This window comes from Labrus bergylta, chromosome 4, assembly GCF_963930695.1.
Source record: "Labrus bergylta chromosome 4, fLabBer1.1, whole genome shotgun sequence".
Taxonomy (NCBI): domain Eukaryota; kingdom Metazoa; phylum Chordata; class Actinopteri; order Labriformes; family Labridae; genus Labrus; species Labrus bergylta.
The window spans coordinates 9,990,351-10,013,051 of NC_089198.1; the positions used below are offsets into that span (position 1 = coordinate 9,990,351).

General features: G+C 41.4%; 1 protein-coding gene across 1 annotated transcript; it reads right to left on the bottom strand.

The window, feature by feature from the left end:
• Positions 1-2,951: 2,951 nt before the first annotated feature.
• LOC109997519 (junctional cadherin 5-associated protein) lies at positions 2,952-19,868 on the bottom strand. The gene is made up of 4 exons (XM_020652021.2): positions 19,733-19,868; positions 13,287-13,720; positions 7,315-11,213; positions 2,952-6,118 (listed from the first exon to the last, which is right to left on the bottom strand). The coding sequence occupies exons 2-4, from the start codon at positions 13,610-13,612 to the stop codon at positions 6,084-6,086; spliced, it is 4,260 nt and encodes a 1,419-aa protein (XP_020507677.2). The 5' UTR covers positions 13,613-13,720; positions 19,733-19,868; the 3' UTR covers positions 2,952-6,083.
• Positions 19,869-22,701: the final 2,833 nt, after the last annotated feature.

Genomic DNA, 22,701 nt, shown 5'->3' on the forward strand with positions numbered 1-22,701 from the left:
CGGGGGCCCGGGTCTGATAGTTTAGACTGACGGTGAAAGTCAACACAACACTCTTTCGAAGGCGTTTGGGGAGTGCGGGCCAAAATCGGCTTGGTAACCTCATCCCACAGCAGCCATGTATGGACTGAAGAGAGTGGCCTCGTTGTAGGGGCGTCTGCCATAAATAGCCAGGATGCGTCTTGCTAACAGCACAGTGGATCGAATCAGCTGTTAAACTACAATCCAGCAGCACAGTGTCATCTAGACTTTGCAGAGTCTCCTGCACTACAGCACCGGGGACTCTAAAAAAGCTTAATTAAATGTAATTTTGCTTTGAGCAATGCATGCTGTGTCTACATAAAACAATGCATCCAACTGTAGGATGCAATTAAATGAGTAATTCCTCAGTTTTACAAATACTGCATGGTTTTAAAGCCACTGACTGACAGATGTTTCACTTTATTTCCAATGCAAAAGAGCTCTATTCTAAATGTGCAATCTGCAGTGTCAGGGCTTATTGTTTATTGTATTGATCATTGTACTCACCAGTGTAATCAGTACAGGACAGCTATGAAGTGCAAAAAACAGTACCACTTCCAGGCTGTTAAGGTTGTTTTGCTCAGGTAGAAAAACCCAAATTGGCATTATAAATATAAATATAAGTGCAAAGTTATGCACTTTTGGCAAGCTTACACGACACAATAAAAAGTATTAAAAATAATTGGAGACGATCATTTTATTAAAAAAGGTCTAAATTGACATGGGGGATGTTCAGGTAGGTTGTTTTTGGTATCGTATAATTATAATATGGCTCCATCTTGTGGAGATAAGAGGTGCATGACAGTCAAAGCAGACTTTATGTCTTTGTTATCACCTCAGGTTTTAAAAGTTAACACGATATGTGAGAAGGTAACTCTTGATATCCTCTTTATCAGTATTTTGGTTTGTTATGTGCAAGTAGTGGATGAAGACAGTTGTGGCCTCGTGATTTCTCAAGGTACAAAAGGCCAGCATGTTTAACAGGTGTACAGTATATGTGACAAATATGTAGTTTACTTACCCTGGTCTGGCTCTGGGATTTAGGCAACGATAATGCAGGGACACCTGGAGCTTTGTGGCAAAACAGTGACAGAGGGACTGTTTAATTTTGAGGACACCAATGCACTATGGAATAAAGATTAGATGACAAGATATTTACATAACATTATCTCTTGTGTGATAGAGCAGAATTGTCACTAATTTAATTTATAATTTACATTAACTGTCAACATTAAATCGTAAAATTGCAATTAGTAGAAGTTGTTCTTCAGTTCTATGAATGAGGTGAGGCTAGGTCAAACTAACTTTAGCATTAGCAGAACAGCAGCTGAGCTAGGAGTAGAGGAGCTGTAACCACAGTAGCAGTGTCTATAGCAACAACTGTATAGATAACAACCAGGAATTACACAGCAAAAGTAAAACAGAAGTTGCCAAAATAGCTACTGGGAATTAAGTAATACTATTTACCTTTTTGTAGTTCTAAAAATCTGTAACTTAGCTGAAAGTTTCTGAACTATTGGAAGTTTTTATCTCTCAAGCCAAGTTGGTATATAGACCACAGACTGTATTAAAGTAGCCTGTAGACTGGCAGTCAGTAATCATAAGTAGCTGACACCTGAGGCTGATAAGGTTAACTCGCTAGTTGTTTTGGCTATTAAATGTTGCTAATGAAAACGTCCTGATTTCAAGAGATACGAATGTTGTTTTCATAAAATTTATATTACTCTGGTGAAAACTACAACCTAATAGGGTTTTAAAATGACTCTTTTAAGCAACATACTTCAGTTTATCAGACGTAGAATCAGTTACAGGAGCCAATCATATTCAAGCAATATTAAATCAGCTTTACTATGACCCAGGTGTGTGTAGTAGTAATATTTACAGTAGGCCTATATAGTGTCCTATACAACTAAAAGTTCATATTTGTGGTCACAACTGTTATGTTATAGTATAAAATAGAGTCCTATTTAACGGTCAACATTCATGCAGTTGCAGCAGTTGTGTTTTTAAAGCAAGTTAACATTTAACTTAAGGTAGTCATTGAGTATGTTTTTCCAATTAAGTAGTTAATATTCTTATGTTTTCTGTCTGTTGAGTCTCCATTTGAAGTGGGCTGGCTTATTTATTATATTCAAGATAAACTATGGAAGGCCTATTTGTAAGGCTTTTCGTGTAGGTGATTTTAGTGATTGTATTTAGAGAACATCAATGAACAACTACCTTTTCTTTTTTATTTTGAGAATGTTTTTGTCTACTAAATATATCTCTTGGTATGACAGGTTGTGACAACCTATAATGTTTTACCTCTATACAGCCCCTCTCTTAACTCGGCCCCCTGCTGTCTCAAGCAGCTGCCAACTCTCCTTACAGCAGAGTACCAGGATGTCAGGGGAAAGAAAGCTTATAGGGATCAATAATGTATCACATCAGAGGATGTGCTAATCTTACTTCTCACTCCTCTTTTTTAGAAAAAAAAACCGATAGCACAAAGATGTATTTGAACAGCGTCTGAGGATGGATGACATCCAAGCGTCAGAGAGCATGCTGGGAGGTTTTTTACAAGGTTCGGCTCAAGTATTGTCTTTGCCAACACTTATGATCGCACAAGTGGAGCTCAGTGTGACAGTCTGTCAGGGTAATTGGGCTGAAATGGCCTTAACATCTAGTATGAGTTTTATTTTTTTGAAAACATACATAAATGCGGACATACATTATTATCCTTTATAATAACTCAAGAATCAAAGTCTAATGGGAGATTTAAATATGAACAATAAAATATCTATGCTTTGAAAAATTTGACACCAATTGACAAAAAGAAAGTTGCATATTTAAATATGTATCTAAAGCCATCAAAAGTATTATTTACCGGATTAGATCATACATTATATGAAACAATAATACATTACGCCTTGGCAATTGATCACAAACACAGCTTTCATGCAAAGAGTTTATTTATGAATCAGACTGCAGTATCATACAACAGTAGCACAATCATGACTATGGATTATGCTCATATTTATAGATACAAAGATAAAGGCATGTTTTAAAGAAAGAAAATGAATGAGTTCTCTTTTGATTTACTCTAAAAATAGCATTTAAATACTTGGCATAGTCTTGTAAATTAAATTATGAAACATAATGTTTTGCCCACCGGTTTTTACTATTGGAGTACCAAATGCAAATATACTTTATGAAAAACATTTTTTTTCCTCCTTTCTCTCGCATTTCATGCAAGGAAGAAAAAAAGATGTCAGTGAGTACAAAAAGCACTGAAATCTCATATGAAAATAGAAAATATTACAAGTGTGCATAATTACTTCATGTTGCACGTAACCTGCAGTACAAAAAGTCAAATGACACAATGTTCAAGTGTACCTGACATGCCAATTATTTGGGGGGCATATGTACTGAAATAGGTAATTAAATGTTGTCAGGGGCAGTTTACACACAAGACCAAGGCGAGGCCTTTCGGTCTTTATAATGAATTGAAAATGAGATGTGTTAGTAATTATGGGCGTGCCAGCTTGTCCTCCCTGTGATGCTGACAATGGGTTCGTCTTTAAACATTGAATCTCGCTGTACTTTTAAGAGTAAGCTTTTAGTTTATCTGAAGTTCACAGTTTTGATTCAATATTTCTACAGAAAACCAGCATGAAGAGCGGAAACTATCCACAATGCTACTGTACCTCTCCAGCCAGAGACATGGCAGAAACAGTAAGTTGTTTGTAAAAACCTAAGGTATGAAACAGTGCTTAGTATCTTAGTATTTGGCATTGCCTGGAGTGTAATGTAATGCACACAGAATAAGGCGACATGATTTTTTCAAAATTTACAAGAAATGTTTGAAATGCTAAGACAGAGTTCTGAGTTGATCAAATGCTACAACTGTAAAATGCTACATAACAGTAAGTGATACTTGATGAGTGAAAGATTCCTACAAATCTTTTGTATATACTTTTCATCAATGCAGTGCTGCTCTTGTGGGGAAAAAACACATAACTGCAAACTTGTTTTATCCAAAAGAACTTTTTTTTATATCACGTTTTATGTTTTGATTTAAGATTTATTAAAAAACCCTGTATTTGAAAGAAAAACTTTTTTTTCATACATTTGCACATACATGTTTTTTTAGCCAACAACAAGCATACTGCATTGTATCCTTTAGTGCAATAAGTGTTAGGGACAGCAGAACACTTTTTTTTTTTCCAAAACATTGACGCACTGTTAAATGAAAGGCAGAAGAAAAGAGGAAGCAGGAAAAGATAGATAGAAGAAAAGAAGGGTGGAAGCGAAAGAAAAAAAATCCCAATTTTATTCCTAATCATGTTTCAAGGAACCAACAACAGAACAACGCATGATTTGAATTGGAAGACATACAAAGACATAAATAGGACACAGGTCACACTTGACCACCAACATAGGAAATACAGCTGGAATGAATTGATGTATTGAGTACAACATGGAGAGCAAACATTGACTCTGTTAGCATATGAAAAAAAGCACTATCAATTGGAAATCATGGCACAATCAAAAAGTTCCCATCACGTCTACCCAGGCTACGATGAACCCTATCTCTTACTGAAACCGAATTGTGTGATCAAGGCACACCACAGGGCCATCCCTTCTTGAATCACTCTGCAAGATTTTAAAGCACTAGAAAAGTATGCGTACTCTCAACATGATACTTTACAGACGTATGATACTTTAAGTGTGGAGAAATAAAATTTCATGGTTAAATACAAAATATCTCTTAAAATATTTAAAATATACTTTATTTTGTACAGTATGCAAACTGATTAACAATTCGATGATAACAAAAATAAATATTCAGTGAAATGTCTCTTTGCGATACAGATGTATGAACATAGATATACAGTATATCATGAAGAAAAGCACCCACCCCTGTTAAGCGCCCATATACCCTGACACGATTCCATATCCCTGTAATATGATTTGAATGACACGTCACATTAAAACTCCTGAAAATGGTTCCTACAGGTAGCTCCACTACACCACTTAGCTGTTTGTACAACAATATTGCTCTACATATCTTTTTTTGTTCTATATCTCAATGTTTATCTTTTAATTTTTAATCAAAGTTGCCGACCGCCTCTTCAACTCAATCTGCGCCTTTATTGCTTCCTGAAATTACCTGGAAATGGGAGCTATACATCGCATTGATCTGGGGACTAACGTACTTTAAGAAGGCGACTCTCCCTCTCCAGCGTAGAACCAATGTATCGTACAGTAGGTTACTGATCTATCATGTTCGAGTGGTGCAGACTTGCTCTTCATTGAAGAGCTATATGGGTTATGGTTGCAGAGTGTACAAAAGCAATGAGTCAGGGCACAATGTCATTTAATCTTAAAAAAGAAAGGCTGATTAATCTCATCTGAAAATCAAAACAGTTCTTAAGCCAGTGACAGTGATGTCCAGTTCTAAAACAGCTGTCGCCTCACTACGACAATCAGATACAAAGTTTATTTTGGTGTAGTTTAAATGCAACAGAACAGGTTTGTGACAATAACCTTTCTATGTCTACATTAGGTTAAACATAAATGCTTACATTCATATCCTTTACAGCTTGCCCATAAACAAACGGATTTGTTCATTTTGCAAAGAAAAACTCCCTCGACTGTATTCACTATGGACTTCTTCAAAGTTTAGTATGCACGACAGAATTGCATAATGTCTGCTAATGAGAAAAGCATAGGGAGGATAGAATAGAAAGGACAAGCCGCTACAAGAAGACTAATAGTAGAAACCCTTAAAGAGGATGGGCTTGGGGATGGAGGATAGATGGGGTAGTGGGGAGTCAGTTTGGGTAGGCTGGGGACGGACTTGGGGTGGAAGTTGCCCCCACAAGTTAAAAGGGCACCTCCCTTTGGCAGTGGAACAGCACTCTTAGAAGTCAACGCAGCGCCAAGGGTGAGGGTGTACACAATGCTCTTGTCGGACAAGAAGGCCATTTCAGTGTCAAGATGAGATGAAGGCATTCTAGTAGGCAGCCAGGTCACAGTGTTGGAGCTAAAAACCTCTGATGGAGATGATTGACGCAGTCTTTCTACTCTATCTCCACTTGGCTGGGATCATGGTGTTCTGGGACATAAAGAAGAAGGGTATTCATTAAAAAAAACAAAAAACATTATATCATCTAGTATTGTAATAAATGATTTCTTCACAAGATTTGAATTCTCTAAGGAGGACTTGCACAATCTCGAGGCAGTGACACCGTTTCCTGGAGATGTTTAACAGCAAGGCCAAATCACGGTCAGTGAATCGATTGATTCACTTAGGGCCTGATCACACAGAGACGCGTCGCCCTAAGTGCGGCCGCTCCGAAAAACGCCTGAGCACATCTGGGGGGGTAAAACAGCCAGGAGCGCCTGTGGAGCGGGGCTTTGTGCGAATACGGGAAACCAAATAAAATAAGATGGGAAAAATTGATTCGAGCAAATGCAGAGCTCCCATCATTGTTTTGCTCCTAGACTCCCTCCTAGAAAAGCAGAGGTAAGCCTCCTACTTGATTTGATTTGCTGCCTTGGCCAAAAGGGACATTGACAAGTGCTGCGACTCTGCGTCTTGAGCTGAAAAGTTAACATTTTTGTAACTTTAAGCCCAGGCACGCCGCACCATAGGAAAACAATGGTTTTGCTGGCAGCACTTTTCTAGCCCTGTGTGATCGGGCCCTTAAGAGTTACACATATATTAGTAATGAAGTAGTTGCAGATTGCAGACAGAGACCACAGTATATAGCAAGATCATAACAGAGTTTCTAAGCTTAGAACAAATCAGTGAGTCATGATTCATAACTTGTGTATTCCAGCATATAGCCAGACCCAACAGAGGGACGCAGACAGCTTTCCTTTGCACACATTTGATTTAAACTTTTCTTCTAGATGTGTGTTTTAAAAACTGGTTATAAAAAACTGACAGTATGCAAAGAAATTTCTCGCAAAACATTTTTTTGATAGTCTGATTAACAGAATTAAATCTGATGCACAAGTTATGTTAAGATAGTACAATGCCTGTTTCCAAGTAAAAGCCATATTATAATTTCTCAACTACAAATGTCTATAATAATAACTTTATTGTTAATTTCCTCTTTCTTGGCGATTTTGTAGTCTGCAGATTCTGCGTAGATCAAAAACCAGAGGAAATAAATGTTTTGTTTGTCATTTTACCTCAGTGATTTCAAATGGGGGTAGAAATTACAAAGCTGTAAAGAAGTTCTTCAAGCTTAATTAAAATGTTGTTGTCAAGGACTTTGAATCTTAATTGATTTTACTTCTTACCTGAGAGAGATGGCTCCGCCTCATCTTGCAATTTTTTCTCCTCAGAGACCTGCTGTGATTGGGTGACCTCTTGAATGTTATCCTTGTCTCTTTGAGGAGCAGGATGGAGCTCCTCTGTTTGTTCGTCCTTGCCCTCCCCCTCTGCCTCTGCACCGCCCTCCCCCTCCCCATCCCCAGAGTCATTGCTCCTGATGCTAAGGCGCCTCATACGATACATGACGTCCACCTCCCTCATCCGAGCCAGACGTTCGACTGCCACTCGACCTGGAGAAATGGCAAGCTTATTCTGCAATGCTTCAATCCGGTGGGAGGGGCCCTTGCTCCTTTTCTCCCCTTCCAAACTTAAAGACAGCCTGCGGTCTAGGTTTGGCGGAACAGAGAGTGGCAGTCTATCTGGTGGAAACTCTGGTAACCCTGGGTGGTCTCGCCCCAGATGAGTCCGTAGACCGAGTCTATGCTCTGGGACAGCAAATGGCTTCTTCTCTTGCTCCTGTTTATAATTAGAAGCATCTTGTCCCTCACCCTCACTTTTCATTTCAGCTGTCTGTTTGTCTGCACTGCCTTCTGCTGTTTCACCTGTAATGACGTCTTTCTGTACTAATTCTACTTCCATAGTGAGTGCTTCACCTGCACTCTGTTTTTCTGTGACTTTGGGGTCTGCAGGCACATCAGTTGCTAACATTTTCGATGCAATCTGCTCTGTAGCTCCAACGGCTAGTGTGCTCTCAGCGGGATTAATTGAGCACAAATTATTCAAGTTTTCTGCCACAGCATTGTCTGTTTTTTCTTCTCCTTCCTCATTGTCCTGTCTCAATGAAGGCTGTTCTCTTGTTACATCAGACCCCACCTGATCCGAGCTTGAGTCGTTCGGGTCCTCTGATTTTGTATCCTCTGCCGGACTTTCTAACGCAGCACGTTGCGGTGGACTGGCATTTTGATTGGCCGAACTGTCCGAGCTGTTCTCCTCGTGAAGTGGAGGCAGTGGGCCCTGTCTCATCTGATTCTCAAGCTCTCTTTTACATATAGGACAATCCTCATCCGATTCCACACTAAGATCTTGAAGAGACTCTGCGTCATTAGGTTTCAGATTGCCTGTGGACACTTTGTTGGCATCTGCAGGGTCTCTGGTCTGGCGCAAAGTCTGGCATATGTCCTCGTAATCGGGAGGACTAGTGAGTGTGGAGGCATCCTGCATGGGCTGCCTATCCGCCCATGGCACTTCAGCTGCTGCGGTGTGCGTCGTTGGACTGAAGTCACTGAGTGGTGTCTCAATAGGCTCGTCTGGCAGGTCTAGTTTTACTGTCCTGCCGTCATTGCTGCGTCTGCGCGAAAGATGCGAGATTACCCTGTATTCTCTGAAGCCTGTCTCCCGAGGTGGGACAGGGAGCTCCTCCCTAAGCTGCTTGCTGAAGGTTACCGACTTTGTTGCAGGCCTGGAGAAGGCGCTCTTGACTTCCCTGTATTCTGGGTCGACTGACCAACTAACTGCACTGCGCCTCAGGCTGCTGGGCTTATTAAGAGGTTCAGATGTCAATCGGATCTTTATACGCTCGGGGATTTGAACAGAACCATCTGGGACTTTATTGCTGGCAGTGCCTAGCTCCAAGATGTCTTTGTAGGCCTCGTTTAGGTCCTCTATGCACTTATCTACGCTGGGCTGTTTGCTGCTCTGCTGCTGTTGATCCTGAACTTCTTTTTGGATGGTCTCCAGCTCTTTAACGGCATCCCAAGGTCGCTGGCTGGCTGGTCTCAGCAAGAACTGTTCAAAGCCGTCCTGCCCACCGTTTGCTGCTGGTTTGCTCTCCTCCGAATTTCCTGAGGGTGGGACTGCTGGCTGCGGAGCTGTGCTCTTGTTCAGCTGGTTGGAAAAGGTTGATGTAAGGGAGAAGGCGCTGTTGCTCGAGAGTTTCAGGCTCTTCACTCCCTTTATCGGAAAACTGAAGGCAGTGCCCACTGCACCACTGCTATCAGGAGGAACTTCAGTGCCGGGGGGGACAGGATCTTGTTGTGCTTCCTTGTTTTCAGGGCCAGTTTTTTGGGCCTCTGGGCTAGTTTGTGTCTCCTGGTCTCGATACTGGTTTGCAGGCCATGTTCCTGACAGTTTCATCTCCTTGTAATGGTTAATCTTAGGGGGTCTACAGGGGACTCTTTTAAACATTTTGCTGCTCGCTCGACTGCTCGTTTTGCTGCTCGCTATGCTACCAGTTAGTGCTTGCAGCTCAGCCTCAGCTGAAGATGTGCTTTGGAGACTTTGGTTTGTTAAATGGCCAGTTTTGTTATCACTGGGACTGTCGGCAGGGTCCGGTGACTTCTCATTGTTGTTATTCTGATCACGGATTGTTCCAGTAAGCTGCGGAGTAACAGGCACGGACACCAAACAAAAAATTGTCTCACTAAGTCTTTTTTTCAGGTTCTTGGTTTTGTCCTTCTCTGGTGGTTCAGGTTGCTCGACCTTTTTCACTTCTGTCACAGTTTCAGAGACACCCTGGTCGGCCGGCTTGCACGGGGGAGGTGGCGGTTTACCCAGAATCGATGAAGGGAAAAACTGGCTTCGTTGTTGGCTTTGTTCAGGAGCTACACTGTCACTTTTTTTGTTTAGTCCCCTGGTGCACCATCGATTACTGCTGTCATTGTCATTGAGCGCTGTTTTGCGTGTTTCAGTATTGAGAGCTGGCCCCTGCTGGGGAGGAAAGGCACTATCATGTGTAGATTGTCCTAAAATCTTTGCGGCTGGGATCTCTTTGTTGATGTTTCGTATCTTGTCTGAGTCGGTGAGAGAAGTTCCGCTAGGCCCTCCTGAGATTTGCTTCACTCTTGGTTCTTCAGCGGGTAATTGACGGGCTTGAATTGGTTGTTCTTCATGTCCGGAGTGTACCTGTTTTCGATAGGATGCAACACGTTCCCCATAATGTTCCAACCATGAGCTACTTGACTGTCTGGATAACCACCTACCAGGATCTGACATTGGCATATGCAGAGCTTCTGCCCTCCATCTTAAGTTTGCCATTTCGTTGCGATTGAAGGAAACTGATCTTGGGGGTGGAGCTCTTCTATAAGAAGGGGGTGGGATGTATCCAGGGGGCTCCATTCCAGTGATGGCAGAGTGTTGTGCGAAATAGTCATGTCTCAGCTCCCCTCCCCTTGGAAAATAGATAGACCTGTCCTTTTGTTTGGCACCCTGCTCTATAGCAAGCATTTCTGCGCTACCCCTATTCTGCTGGTGAGTCTCATATGATGGCGGCTTTAAAGGCCTGCTGAACCTGGGCTTTGTTAAAAGTGCAACATGGCTGCTTGGCCCAGAATTCCTACCCCATCGGTCCCGTACAACAGCACCACTATAGATATACCTACTATAGGGCCCAGAGAAGACAGTGCTGTTTAGTCTCTGTTGTCTATCAGGAAGGCTTGGCCTTGATGGAATGAGATCTCTGCAGCTAGAACGGTCAGGTGACAAAACTCTGGGGAGAGACTGCGACTTTGCTTTAGTTCTTGGGTGAAAAAAACCCTCTGGTGTCCTCAGGCGGTAATGGTCCTGAGCCCACCGCTCCCCGTCCCCATCAGACAACTGCCTTCCCAGGCCCACAGCAGGCCTCCACTCCTCTGTACCAAGGCTCTGGCACTTCCTCTCCCCTGTCACCCTCAGCTGACCAGGGGCAGCGTCCAGGTCCCTGAGCCAGGAAATTTCCTCCCATAGCTGCTGTGCTTGCCTCTCTGCTCTGTGTTCCTCTGCTGCAATCAGGGCCTGTGGCCTCCATGCACCAGCAGAGGCCCTCAGCTCCCTGCCATCAGCATAGTCCAGGAGGATGCTGAAGTCCTGGCCTCGCCTCCGCCAGTAGGAAACATCCCTCTCGTCATAGCTTAGTGGCTCAGAATAAGTCAAACTGGGAACATCGTAGAACCTGCAAAGAAGGACAAGTTAAGTGTTAGAAGGCCATTCAAAGTGTAACTGAAGGAAAGTTAGGTGGACTCTGAAACTAGGAAGGTCGTCATTTTAACTGTTGTGCAGTTAAAGACGTGGCTCTACTCACAGTCGTTAGGTATATGGACACAGAAACACAAAATGGTATCTTAAAGGAAATATATAATGAACAATCCCAAAACAAATTTACCGTAATCAAAATAAGTATTATTTCTGTTTCCATTTCAACTATCAAACATTAGAAGAACCATGCCCAAGACACTCGGTTTGGCATTGGCGGTACATCCTTTCTGATGCAACTTAATCAGGGAGAGCCAGCACATAGGAGAGAGAAGTGCTTAAGTCAGCGGCTCCCAAGTCCCTTGAAGAAACCATGAAATTGTGATGCTACTGCAAAAATGATCTGCATTTTAAATTGTGCTGACCTTATCTTGGAAGCTGGTCATCTGGATAGCCAGACTATAGCTCCCAGGGAGTGTCTAATGTCCTACAGTCAAATCTGACTTGAGAGTTAAAGCACCTCTTTACATCTATTTGAATGATCAAATAACTAAATTAGCAAGATTAAACCGTACTCTTAAAAGAAATACCATTTGACCTACCTATAAACATTTAACTTTTAAACCAGCCTTCTCCAGTTTCATATAAGAAACATTGTTCATTGGAAAGTCAGAATAAGCAGGGCACTTGATTGTTGCTAGGGAGAATCCATAACATCACAAGTTATGTATATTTTAAAATGCTGGCTGAATTTAGCATAAAATGGCGAGTGTAGGACGAATCTCTGTTGGCACGTTCAAAACAGTGGTTCCACTGTCGGGTGATAAAGCAGAGCTGCCTGGAGATGATTTTATTTATGGTTCCATATTTATGTCTCATGTGCCATTTATGGGAAAAATGTACCTTGCAGTGCCAAAACAATTAGCATAGCATACTTAAGCAAGGCAGATTATGTTTTTTTTATTTTTTAAAAGGAGTTCACTTTGTCTTCAGGAAGGTTTTTTAGTGAAATGATCCTGTAATTTTGTTTTCTGAATTTCTAATGCCATGGTGTTTATTTATTTGGCACTGCTGAATGAAACAGGAGAAGTACATGATATGCATGAATATCCACAGGTCATTAGTCATATAAAGGCATTTTTTAAGCCTCTCTGATGACAGTCAGAAAAAATGGAAAGCATAAGTTTTATGCTGATGATAAAATATGACCATCAGATCTTTTAAATCAAATCAATCGGAAATTGCAGTTGGATTATGCTAATGATGCATTCAGGAAATATGGTTTGCAGTTAGCAGCTATTTAAAACAAAATACGAGGTACATGAAAATATACATCTCAGATAAAAATATCCTAAAAATGTAATTAAATGTTAAGTTTGTAAAACATCCAGTCTCATAAATAAAAATGGATTTATAAAAAGAATGAATTGCAATTATGCTTTCCAAGAGCTTCACATCGTATCTGCACTGCACTGAATCACTGCGTTAGTCACTGTACTCATTCATTTAAGCAGCAAAGTCAATGGATCATACTCAGCAGCATATGCTACTGTATAGCTGAGGGGAGCCGCGCTGTGCACACTTGCCCAGCAACATGCTTACATCACAGAGCACGTGCTGGGCGTGATTCAGTGTGCCAGTGTTTACAGTGGAGTGATTACGCGCCTGTCTTGAGGCATGTTCAGTCCTCAGTTTGCTCACTGTCTAGTGCTGCTGTTTACATCTGCCTGCCTGGTGGAAGCTGTGGAGACGAAACCAGCGCACGGGTGGGCTCCACAGAGACTCTCCGTGCATGCATATTGTAAACAGCTCATAAGATTGCAAAGGCACCTTTCATATTTCCTCATAACCCAGCATAGGATATGTCAGTGGTGCTGCTGCAGCCAAAGTGTTCTGCAGCTCTTGAAGGGAAGAAAAAAAAAAACCCCTGCGCAGTGCAGACTGAGTTTTGCATGCAATACCGAAGGGCCCCAGTGAGAAGGGAGGGAGAGAAAAAGAAGGGAAGGTAAAGGGTGTGGGGGATCGCAAAAGAGAGGGAAAAAAAATCACTCACCCACTATCTGTGGCAAGAGAATCACCCAAGGGCTGAGCGTCACCTAGGATACCGATGCCGAGTTCTTTTCTCCTTAGGATCCTTTCCCCACTCTCGTTGTCAGTGGCAGGGTAACCCTTCACCAGTGCCTGCCTGCTGCCATAGATTCCTGTGATTGATGTCCCCCGGTCGGCCTCATACCCGTTCAGTGTCCCCCGGCCAGCCCTGTTGTCCACAAGTTCCCGCTGGCAATCAGCAGGGCGCTTGTCATAAGGCGTGGCAGACGGAGGGTCGCTTTTAGGCAATTTATATCCATGCGAAATGAGTAGGTCCTCCACACTGTACATGGTGGTGTCTCTCTCACTTCTGGGCAGGAGGGCAAAGGTGGGTGTGTTAGCCTTATGCGCAGTGCTGCTGGTGGAAGCTGGAGCACGGTTGCTCGGCAGAGGCCATCACTGAGGGGAGGACAAGGGAGGGAAGAGACAATATGTGAACAGAGCTTTTTCTGCATGCACCCAAATGCTTTTTTCGACACACCGACTGATGTCAGAGTTGCACTGATGTCTCTGTTACCTTTTAAGATGTGCTAATGCAGTACCCTTTTTGCACACGCAATGCCTGAAAGCTCAGCGACTGTTCTATATTAAACACAAACATTTGCTAAACTTATCACTGTCTTTTGTGCAGCCATTATCATCTTCAAGGGGCAACTTTGGAGTACACAATTTCAGTTTTACAGCACGAAATGCAGACACCACACCTTTTAACTTTTACTCTGCAATCCGGTAGATCAGCCTAAACAGCAAGTACCCCTTAAGAATCTGTATTGTAAGACATATTCTTCATCCCAAAGACATTTCACAATCTCTCAAAATTGTCTTAAACAATTCTTGACTGTAAGAGTTGTTAAATTGAGATGTGTTCCCATCCCTTAAATCACTGCCGACAAAATGATTTCTCCACCCTTTGTCTGCGATAAAAACGCTGGAAAATGTGATTTAACCTAAACACAAGCACCTTCTAGGTGGAACATTTTGCATCAGTCATTTCAATCACTGGTATTGTTCTCCAGACACTCAGAGCGGCATTCTGACAGCTGCACTAATCTGTGCTTATGGACAATATACTGTACTTTCTCCAGACAAAAATAACTGTATGACAGAGCAGAAACTTCAAAGTAATTCTGTGAAAAATGAAGAAAAAAGGGAGGAGATTAAATGCTTCATTATATTAGCAGTCTGTGTCAGATGCTCTTAAGGTAATCTTCTCCAGCGCCATGTGCGTCATATATTTGACATCCGACTAACTAACCGTTTTGCATGTCATCACAGACGAATATGAATTTCTGTACATAGTGTATCCTGCCCTTGTCTGTGTGCTTAAGGTTAACATACATAGTGTATATGGTGCTGACGTGTCTTCTAGCGTAAAGGCATCAGACTGCACTTTGAGTGATTCATCTCCTGAGTCCTAATGTCAAGTTCAAATCTTACGCATAGCGTGCAGTGTTAACGAAACCAGCTCTAAAGAACTCTGGATAAAGGTGTAAAAGGCAACAGAAAGATCGAAGAGTTTGATTTAAATTTTGAAAATGACACATGGGGGTGGGGGGTGACGCTGGTAGCCCAGTGGTTAGTGTGCAGAAGAAGGTAGGCCTCCAAGCAGCTCGGGTTCAAATCCAACCGGTAGCTCATTTCTCACGTCATTCCTAACTCTCTTTACCTTTGATTTCTGACTCTATCAAGTGTCTTATCTCTTAATTAAGCCCCCCCCCCCCCCCCCCCAAAAAAAAGGACGAATTATGTCCTTCATGTTCTTTCATGTCATTTCTAGAATATTCTGATGCATGCATGGCATTATACGTTATTACATATTTAAAAAAGAGGCTTTCAGAACCAAAGCTTTCCATTACAGTTGTTGACATGCCTGAATGTGTTCAAGTAAACTGTAATGAAACAACTTTAGTTTCAACTCTTCCACCAAAAAAATATTGAAAGGCCTAAAAATGGCAAAAAATATAGAAGAAGCACTGCAGATAATTACTGTCTTTATAAAATATGAATCTGCTGATTGTTGTCTCAGTTAACTGAATAATTGTTTGGTGTGCGAAAAGTTAAACATAATAAAAATAAATTGGCCGTCATGATTTCCTAAATCTCAAGATAATGTCTTCAAATTGCTTGTTTTGTTCAAACATCAGTCAAAAAAACCCTGAAAATATTCAGTTCACAATCAGATAAAGACAAAGAAAAGCAGCGAAGACTTTGTAAGAAGCGAGCACAATTGGAAATGTTTTTGCATTTTTGCTGAAAAATAAATAAACAAACAATGTGGAAATAGTTGTCAGTTTTGACAGTAGACAGTTTGATGGTTTGATTTTCATCATCTTACTGCAGAATAAACTATTAAGTCCAGCTCTAAATGTAATGCTTGAAGGTAAGACTACGAGAAAATTGTAGTTTTATGATAATGGACTGCTGTCTTCAAATTCCATTGTGGGTTGTGTGTGTGTGTGTGTGTGTGTGTGTGTGTGTGTGTGTGTGTGTGTGTGTGTGTGTGTGTGTGTGTGTGTGTGTGTGTGTTAATGCCTTCCTCCTTGTCTGATGTATTAATTGTTGCCTTTAACAGTCGGCCCTGCCTGGAGAAGACTGCGGAGGGCTTACAAACCGGTAACTCGGTGATCAAAGGCTTTGCACACATTAGCATTTTGGCTAAATCATGTTTGGACTTGAATAGTGGCTCACTATTCATTTTCCATGAAGAAGGTGTCACTAAAAGGACAAGTATACAGCGCTGAATCAAAGACGTAAGTGTTGTGAAGCAGACTTACAAACCACTCCTCCCTTTAGGACAAGTCGCTGTGCCAAAACTGTTCAAGTTAATAAATATATTTAAACTAACAACTACAGCTCTCTGCCTGTGTTACATACCTAATCAAAGTATTACTTCAGGGATGAGGTCATATATGAGGCTGCACAATTAATCAAAACGTCATCGTTATCAGGACATGAGCGTTCACGATGAAGACATCGCAGTGCTTCCTCACAGAGCATGCATTGTAACTATTGGATGGAAACCTGGGCAGAGTGTTCATGCTTTCAAAACATTTTGACGCAGTCAGCTCAAGATTAAAGAAGCTATCAGATACCCTCAGATTAATTGATGCCAAATTAGTGGTGGACAAAAAACCTGCTTTTTGTCTTTATTTCTGATTCAGGACAAAAGTGTTGCAAAAAGGTAAAATGAAAACATTCGAAAAAAACGTTAATATGGCTAATATACACTCTATATATATTTATTTAACGCACTACATATTGTTATTGCGATATAGAAAATTGTTATCACACACCGCATTTTTTTTCTCATATCGTGTGTGTTTAAATATGAGACTTAACCTTCCAAAATGGGAACAGAAAACTCAGACTGAAAAACATGTTCTAGTATTTGTTTTACCTCTCCTTTATGTATCACACTTCTATGTAAAGTTTCTGAGAGCAGAGAACTTGATGTCGCAGCGATTTGTGTTTCTCTCTCAGAATGAACATAGTGTTAGTTTACAATCAACAAGTGTGAAATGAAACACACATTTTACAGTTAATTTAGGGTGTATGAAACTTGCTTTTCACTGCTAGTGAATTATCCCAACTCATTTTCTATTTGCAATTAAGGACAGAAATTCAGCTCTGCGATTGACTGGCGACCAGGGAGTAACCCCGCCCCTCTCCCAATGAAAGCGGGGGTTCTGCTGCAGCCCCCTTGACCCTGACGGGAAAAATCGGTATAGATAATGAACGGATGGATGGATGAAGAATTAAAATCATGCATTTGTGTATATTCAAATTATATTTATTTTCAGAAGCTTAAGTTACAACAGTGCATTGTGCTTTAGCTGGAGTCAACAAATACAGATGTGATAATATAAAAATCACTTTGAATTACAAAATGTTATTCTGTATTATGAAATAAGACATTTAATGAAACTTACACTTTCAGTAATTCAGCTCTACAAGAACTGGACTGCAACTATCAGCTTATGTGATGTTCTTATTATTCAGTCAACTATTTTCATGATTAGGTATGAATCATATAGTTTGAAAAAAAGTGCTGAAATGCAGTTTAAACTATCCCGACCTATCTGCCTCGCTAGTTTCTTTATGTTCAACCAACTGTCCACAACCAAAGAACATTTCATTTGCAGAAATTTACCAGAAAAAAATCACAAAATTCAAATTTTTCTAAAATATTTTGATTTTTTTTACTTACAAGTGAAACAATCGACTTCAAACTAGTCGCTGATTCTTTTACAAATTGCTGCAGCTGCATGCACAGAGCAGCAATAAAAACTTCAACTAAACCAAGAAATCTGTCACTTAAATATTGTATTGCTCCGTTTACATCAGCAATGTGATGTTGCTGTTATTAAAGAAGGGAGTATTTAGTTAGAAGTGTGTGTTAAAGTCCCTCCTGTTCTCTTGACCTTAAGGTGACCTTAACATTTCTCACTCCATAACTTTGTCTACTTTGCACTTAGGAGTTGCCCCTGGCCTGGGAGCTCATTTCACACGGTATGACTCACTGTAAAGCTTTAAATATAGCCTGGAGTTAATGAATCCTATCCAGATGTTAAGAGGCTAAGCAGAAAATCTCTCACCTCAAGACCACATTGTGTCTACGTTTTTCGGGACAATACATGTGAAAAATGGATTAACAAATGTATGAATGCCACAGTAACTTCTCTGACTTAGACAAACCACGAGCACACTCTGAAATGACGTTAAAAAAAATCAGCATGTTCAAAATCAGGGCTTCTGACGTATAAGCCCTCCAACTCTGCCTCGCTCTCCAAGTGAATGGGCTGGTGTGGTAAACGCAGCAAAAATCAACTCAAGGAGCTTCTTGAATTTGCAAAAAATCTAAGAGCAGTCGTGCTCAGTGAAGATGGGCTTGTCTGGAAAAAAAAGAAGCTTCCTTTAACGCAGACTTTTTTTTTATCGGAGACAAGAAGGAAGAATCAGACACACAGTGGCCCTTTTTGACAAGGTCACAGCTTCAAATGATTGCAGTGGAAATATAGCACATGAGCCCTTTTTTTTTTTTGCATAGCAACAACAAAGGTACCATCAGTGACTACAACCACAACCCCATTTTTAAGTGAGCGTATTGGCCCTCTGACAGATGTGATGGCTCTGTGTGTCTGTCAATAAGGTCAGGTGTTATAAAAGTTGCAGTTGCTGACAACTCCTGTTAAATATTTGAATCATTTTCTGCTTCTCGTATTCAATTTCATGTGTGCAGATTTTATTTATAACTTTCCTGTGCAAATGTAAAAAAAAACAATATCACTTAAACTCAGAGGCGCAGTCTCAATTCACTTCAAACTTTTGGATATTTAAGTTTTAACAAACCACCTCACCTCCTGGAGCTGAGGGAGGGGGTGAGGGGGGGGGCCCAATGTACAGCCAGGCCTTGCAGACTGCATGCACAGGTAGTGGCCACTGTAACACATCAGCACTAGCAGGCAGCACCACCCTAACTGCTAAGGGAGTGTACCTACATCTTACCTAGTGACAGGGAAAGCAGAGCGCCACAGACTGGGCTAATCAAAAAAAACTAATTTGATGCTCAAGTTCTTCACGTTAAGGAGCACTTTGTGTGTTCACCTGATTCTGACAAAAAAAACATCCTCCTCCTCATCATTTCCAGTGGATGAGAACTCAGAGTATGAATGAATAATGATTTGAAATAGATCCGTCGTATCATAACACACAGCTATCAATAATAAATCACTGTCTATGCTTACACAAAGTGTGACCCTCTGTAGCCTATTCCTATAGCCTGCTGCAGTGTTGTATGGCACAGCCTACATAAAATTGACTGCTATGAAATGATTTTTCAAATCAGCTCTCAATACCTGCTTCGCCCTGTGCCGCAAGAAGAAAAAAAAAAACCTCTACCTGGACGCGCTGCAAGTTGAAAATATAGTCAGCGGTAATGTTTTGACGAAAGCTGCTTTGGCCAAATCAAAACCTCTTTGCAAATTTATCCTCGTGAAATGCACGCAGCAGCAGCAGCAGCGGCAACATATCCCCGCCTCAACACCAGCAGCAGTGAGCAGCAGCAGCAGCAGCAGCAGCAGGCAGCTCGGCGCGGATATGTCGAAGGGCGAACATTTTGAGGTGTGTGCAAGTTGACGCGCGGTTAACGAGGCGGTTTTTTGCAGATGCGTCTCCGCTGACTGTGAGTGTTTACCAAAAGACCCGCTGCCCTGCGCTTACCACAGAGGCTACGTGAGGGAGAGAGGGGGGGGGGGAAAGAAAAAAAAGAATACACAGGCAACCCCTCCCTAGAAATAAGCCAATACCGGTGGAAAGAGGGGAAACAGCATGCAGCAAAGATGCCATAACATTGCAAAAAAAAAACAAAAAAAAAAAACCGAAAAGGGCGTAGAGACAGAGAGAGACGCATACCTGGGATGATGCTTGGCGCGGCCGTCGCAGTTCCCCTGCGCCCAGCTTTTAGCTGCTGAGACTGAGAGCACTGCACAGTGCCTGAGCCGAGCATGCCGATTGGTAGGCAGAGACGCGCTGGTTGCTGGCTGCCTGGACTGGGCTCTCCTCACTACAGCTGAGGTGGGGTGGGCTCCTCACATGCAGGCAGCCACAGAGAGGGGATGTCAGAATGGTTTCTTCCAAACTGTTCCTCCTAACTTTGCTTTTTTTTCATAGCAACAGTCATTTCTTTGCATTGAATCTGACACGTCGACTTGAATGATAATTGCAGACATGAAGCTGAAACCTCTGGATCTCCTTGTGTCTCCAAATGTGTGTGTAACATGATTGGTAAATTAAAATCTGGCAGGAGCACACCTGTTATTTTCTTAAGAACTGATTGGTCACTGCTTGTGCCCATGTTTGCTGCAATACTCAAACCAATTTTTCAATGAAAACTACATTTCCCTCTCACAATCCCCCCCCCCCCCCCCCCCCCAATACCCATCCCATTAACTTTTGGATGTGCAGTACGGCAGTGAGCAGCACCGCGCCCTTGGTGATGTTGATGACTCGTCACTGTGTGTGTCCCCCCTCCCATCCAATGCCAAGACAGCTTGGCTAATTAAATGTGCTGGGCTCAGGTCTTCCTGTGCCAACTGTGACATGCCGCACTCTGAGGGATCCCTCGTTTGGAGAAGTGGTGGGACAACGCACACGTCCCAGAGATCCACTTGCTAATGGCAAAGTGTTACAGCCTGATGTAAGGCGTCTCTGCATCACTTTTTACGACTTATTCAGGGAAGGGGTTCAGTTGACATACATCCACAGCTTACCAGCAACTTACCGGTTAATCAAGTTGTTATCCATAATGTTCAAGTAACTCCAAGTAGTTCAAGTGGTAAAGTACTTTGACCCAGTATTCATGCCTTATTGTAGGACACTTGGATGTCAGACTGATGATAAATGATACACCTGGCTGACACTGGTCCAAGTCTAACCCCAGTGCTGCGAACAGTAACTGCAGCTGTTTTCCACTCCAGGTTGGTCCACAAGTCCACATCTTTAGTTTTAAACTAAATGTGGAAACCATAAATGGGCCAGAGCTGACTTACATTTTGTGCCAAGGCGCTCAAAGTTGCCTGACACTCTTCTACAATAACCCTGACTGAACATGGAAGGCATTTCAAACCTTTATTTTTTACATCCAACCAACTAAACTTTCCTTCTTATAGTTCATGATATGAATTATTTTCTAGGCAATGTGCACAAGAAAATAAATTGGAAATCACTGCAAAGACAGAGCCCTACTTTGGAGCTCAATCTGTAATTCAGATGTATCATGTGGTCCACTTTATTAATTACCTTTCCATTTATTTTATCCATATACTTACATGTTTGAATTAAGCGGTCCAAAATAATTTCTATAATCTCAACGATGATCCTCAACAAATGTCTACTTTTAGTTTTAAAGTGGACACTGCAAGTCATTATTTCAGTTTGGACAATCTACTTTGACTTGACTTTATTTGAACTCTTACAAAAGTTCTTTGGTGAAATTTACTTTCCTGATCTTTTCAGGTCAAACATTGCTGGAGGAAAATTGCAAGTTGGATAAGAGCTCTACAAATGCTGGTATGTTGAACTTGAAGAAACTTGAGAATTTTTTTCTACAATACTGATTCAGCTTTCATACTAAAGAGATCCTCTAGTTTTCTTTAAAGCTGTATTTTTCTAGAGACAATAAATTCCTCTTCTTAGACGGCCACCATGAGATTGTTTTAACCAGTCGTATAATGCTAAATCTGTCTGGTACCAATCTTTCTTTGACAGACATTTTCATACCCTAACCTGCCTCTGATGTGGATCGTTCTGAATCCACTAAAGCACTAGTGGAAATGGAACTGGACAGTAGTTCACATAAAGTGTTTGTTATTGAACCACCATGTAACGATAAACACATTTGTAATATCTTGAACTATATGCAGTATAGAACTAGCTACCTAGACTAGCAACCTACAGTTATGTCAGATGTTTTGTTGCCCTGATTGGCTGCAGTTTTCAGGTACATTTTGTCCTCTTGTCTCTTCATTACAACATCTGGAAATGTAATGAAACCACTTATTCACATCTTCAAACGGTCTGTTGTTTTCAGGTACAAAAATCCCACGCTGCAAAAGCCAGTCCATTCCTCAGAAATGCAAAAAAGACTTTAAATTTAGTTGTTCTAACACTGTTTGGTGTCCTAAAACTTTGATCAGTGCTGTACAGTTTTCACACTGCTTTTAAATACGGCAAGAAAACGTGTTTTATTGTAGAGTTCTGTGTTATTGAAATCAGAATCAATGTATTGTCACACCTCAACTAATTACACTCTGTCTCAGCTAGTAAAGAGCTTTAGAAAATCAATACTCCACCGCTCCATGCAGCGGCCTTGTTGTTGGATGTCTGGTCAGTCTAAGTGCTGCCAGAGAGGAGAACTATAGCTGAACGCAGACCCCTGTATCAGCTTTCTACCACACTGTCGAGGCTCTGCCATCGTTCCCCATCTCTATGGCAACATAACATCATATCATTTGGTGGACGCTTGCGTCTCTTTTAGTACCCGAGTGCTTCCTTTTATAGTACAGGGAATGTGAAAGGGAAGTAGAGGTCGGACTCTGGTCTGAGCCAATATCGGTTCACCTCAGAGACACTGAAATATTGATTTACAGCTAAAACTCAGTTTAACTTTCTTGAAATGTGTCCTCATTTTGAAGAGACTTTGTCTTGCTAGAAGTCGGCGCTGTCTGAACTTTTTTTTTTTTTTTGCATTTCTAGAACTAAACATTTTACTCTTGATTGAGAGATTTTCTCCCCATCATGCCGTTCTGCATCAAGACACATTCTCCAAGTGTTGATCTTGAGCCAGACTATGTTTGATCCTGTTTTGATCTTGATCACCTCTA

Bases quoted from the DNA above. Each gene is read 5' to 3' on its own strand.
- LOC109997519 (XM_020652021.2), bottom strand. From the start codon at position 13,612: ATGTACAGTGTGGAGGACCTACTCATTTCGCATGGATATAAATTGCCT. The intron at 11,214-13,286 runs GTGAGTGATTTT...CCTTCTTTGCAG, and splicing joins TCTCTTGCCACAGATAGTGG to GTTCTACGATGTTCCCAGTT. The intron at 6,119-7,314 runs GTAAGAAGTAAA...TTTATGTCCCAG, and splicing joins GGCGGAGCCATCTCTCTCAG to AACACCATGATCCCAGCCAA.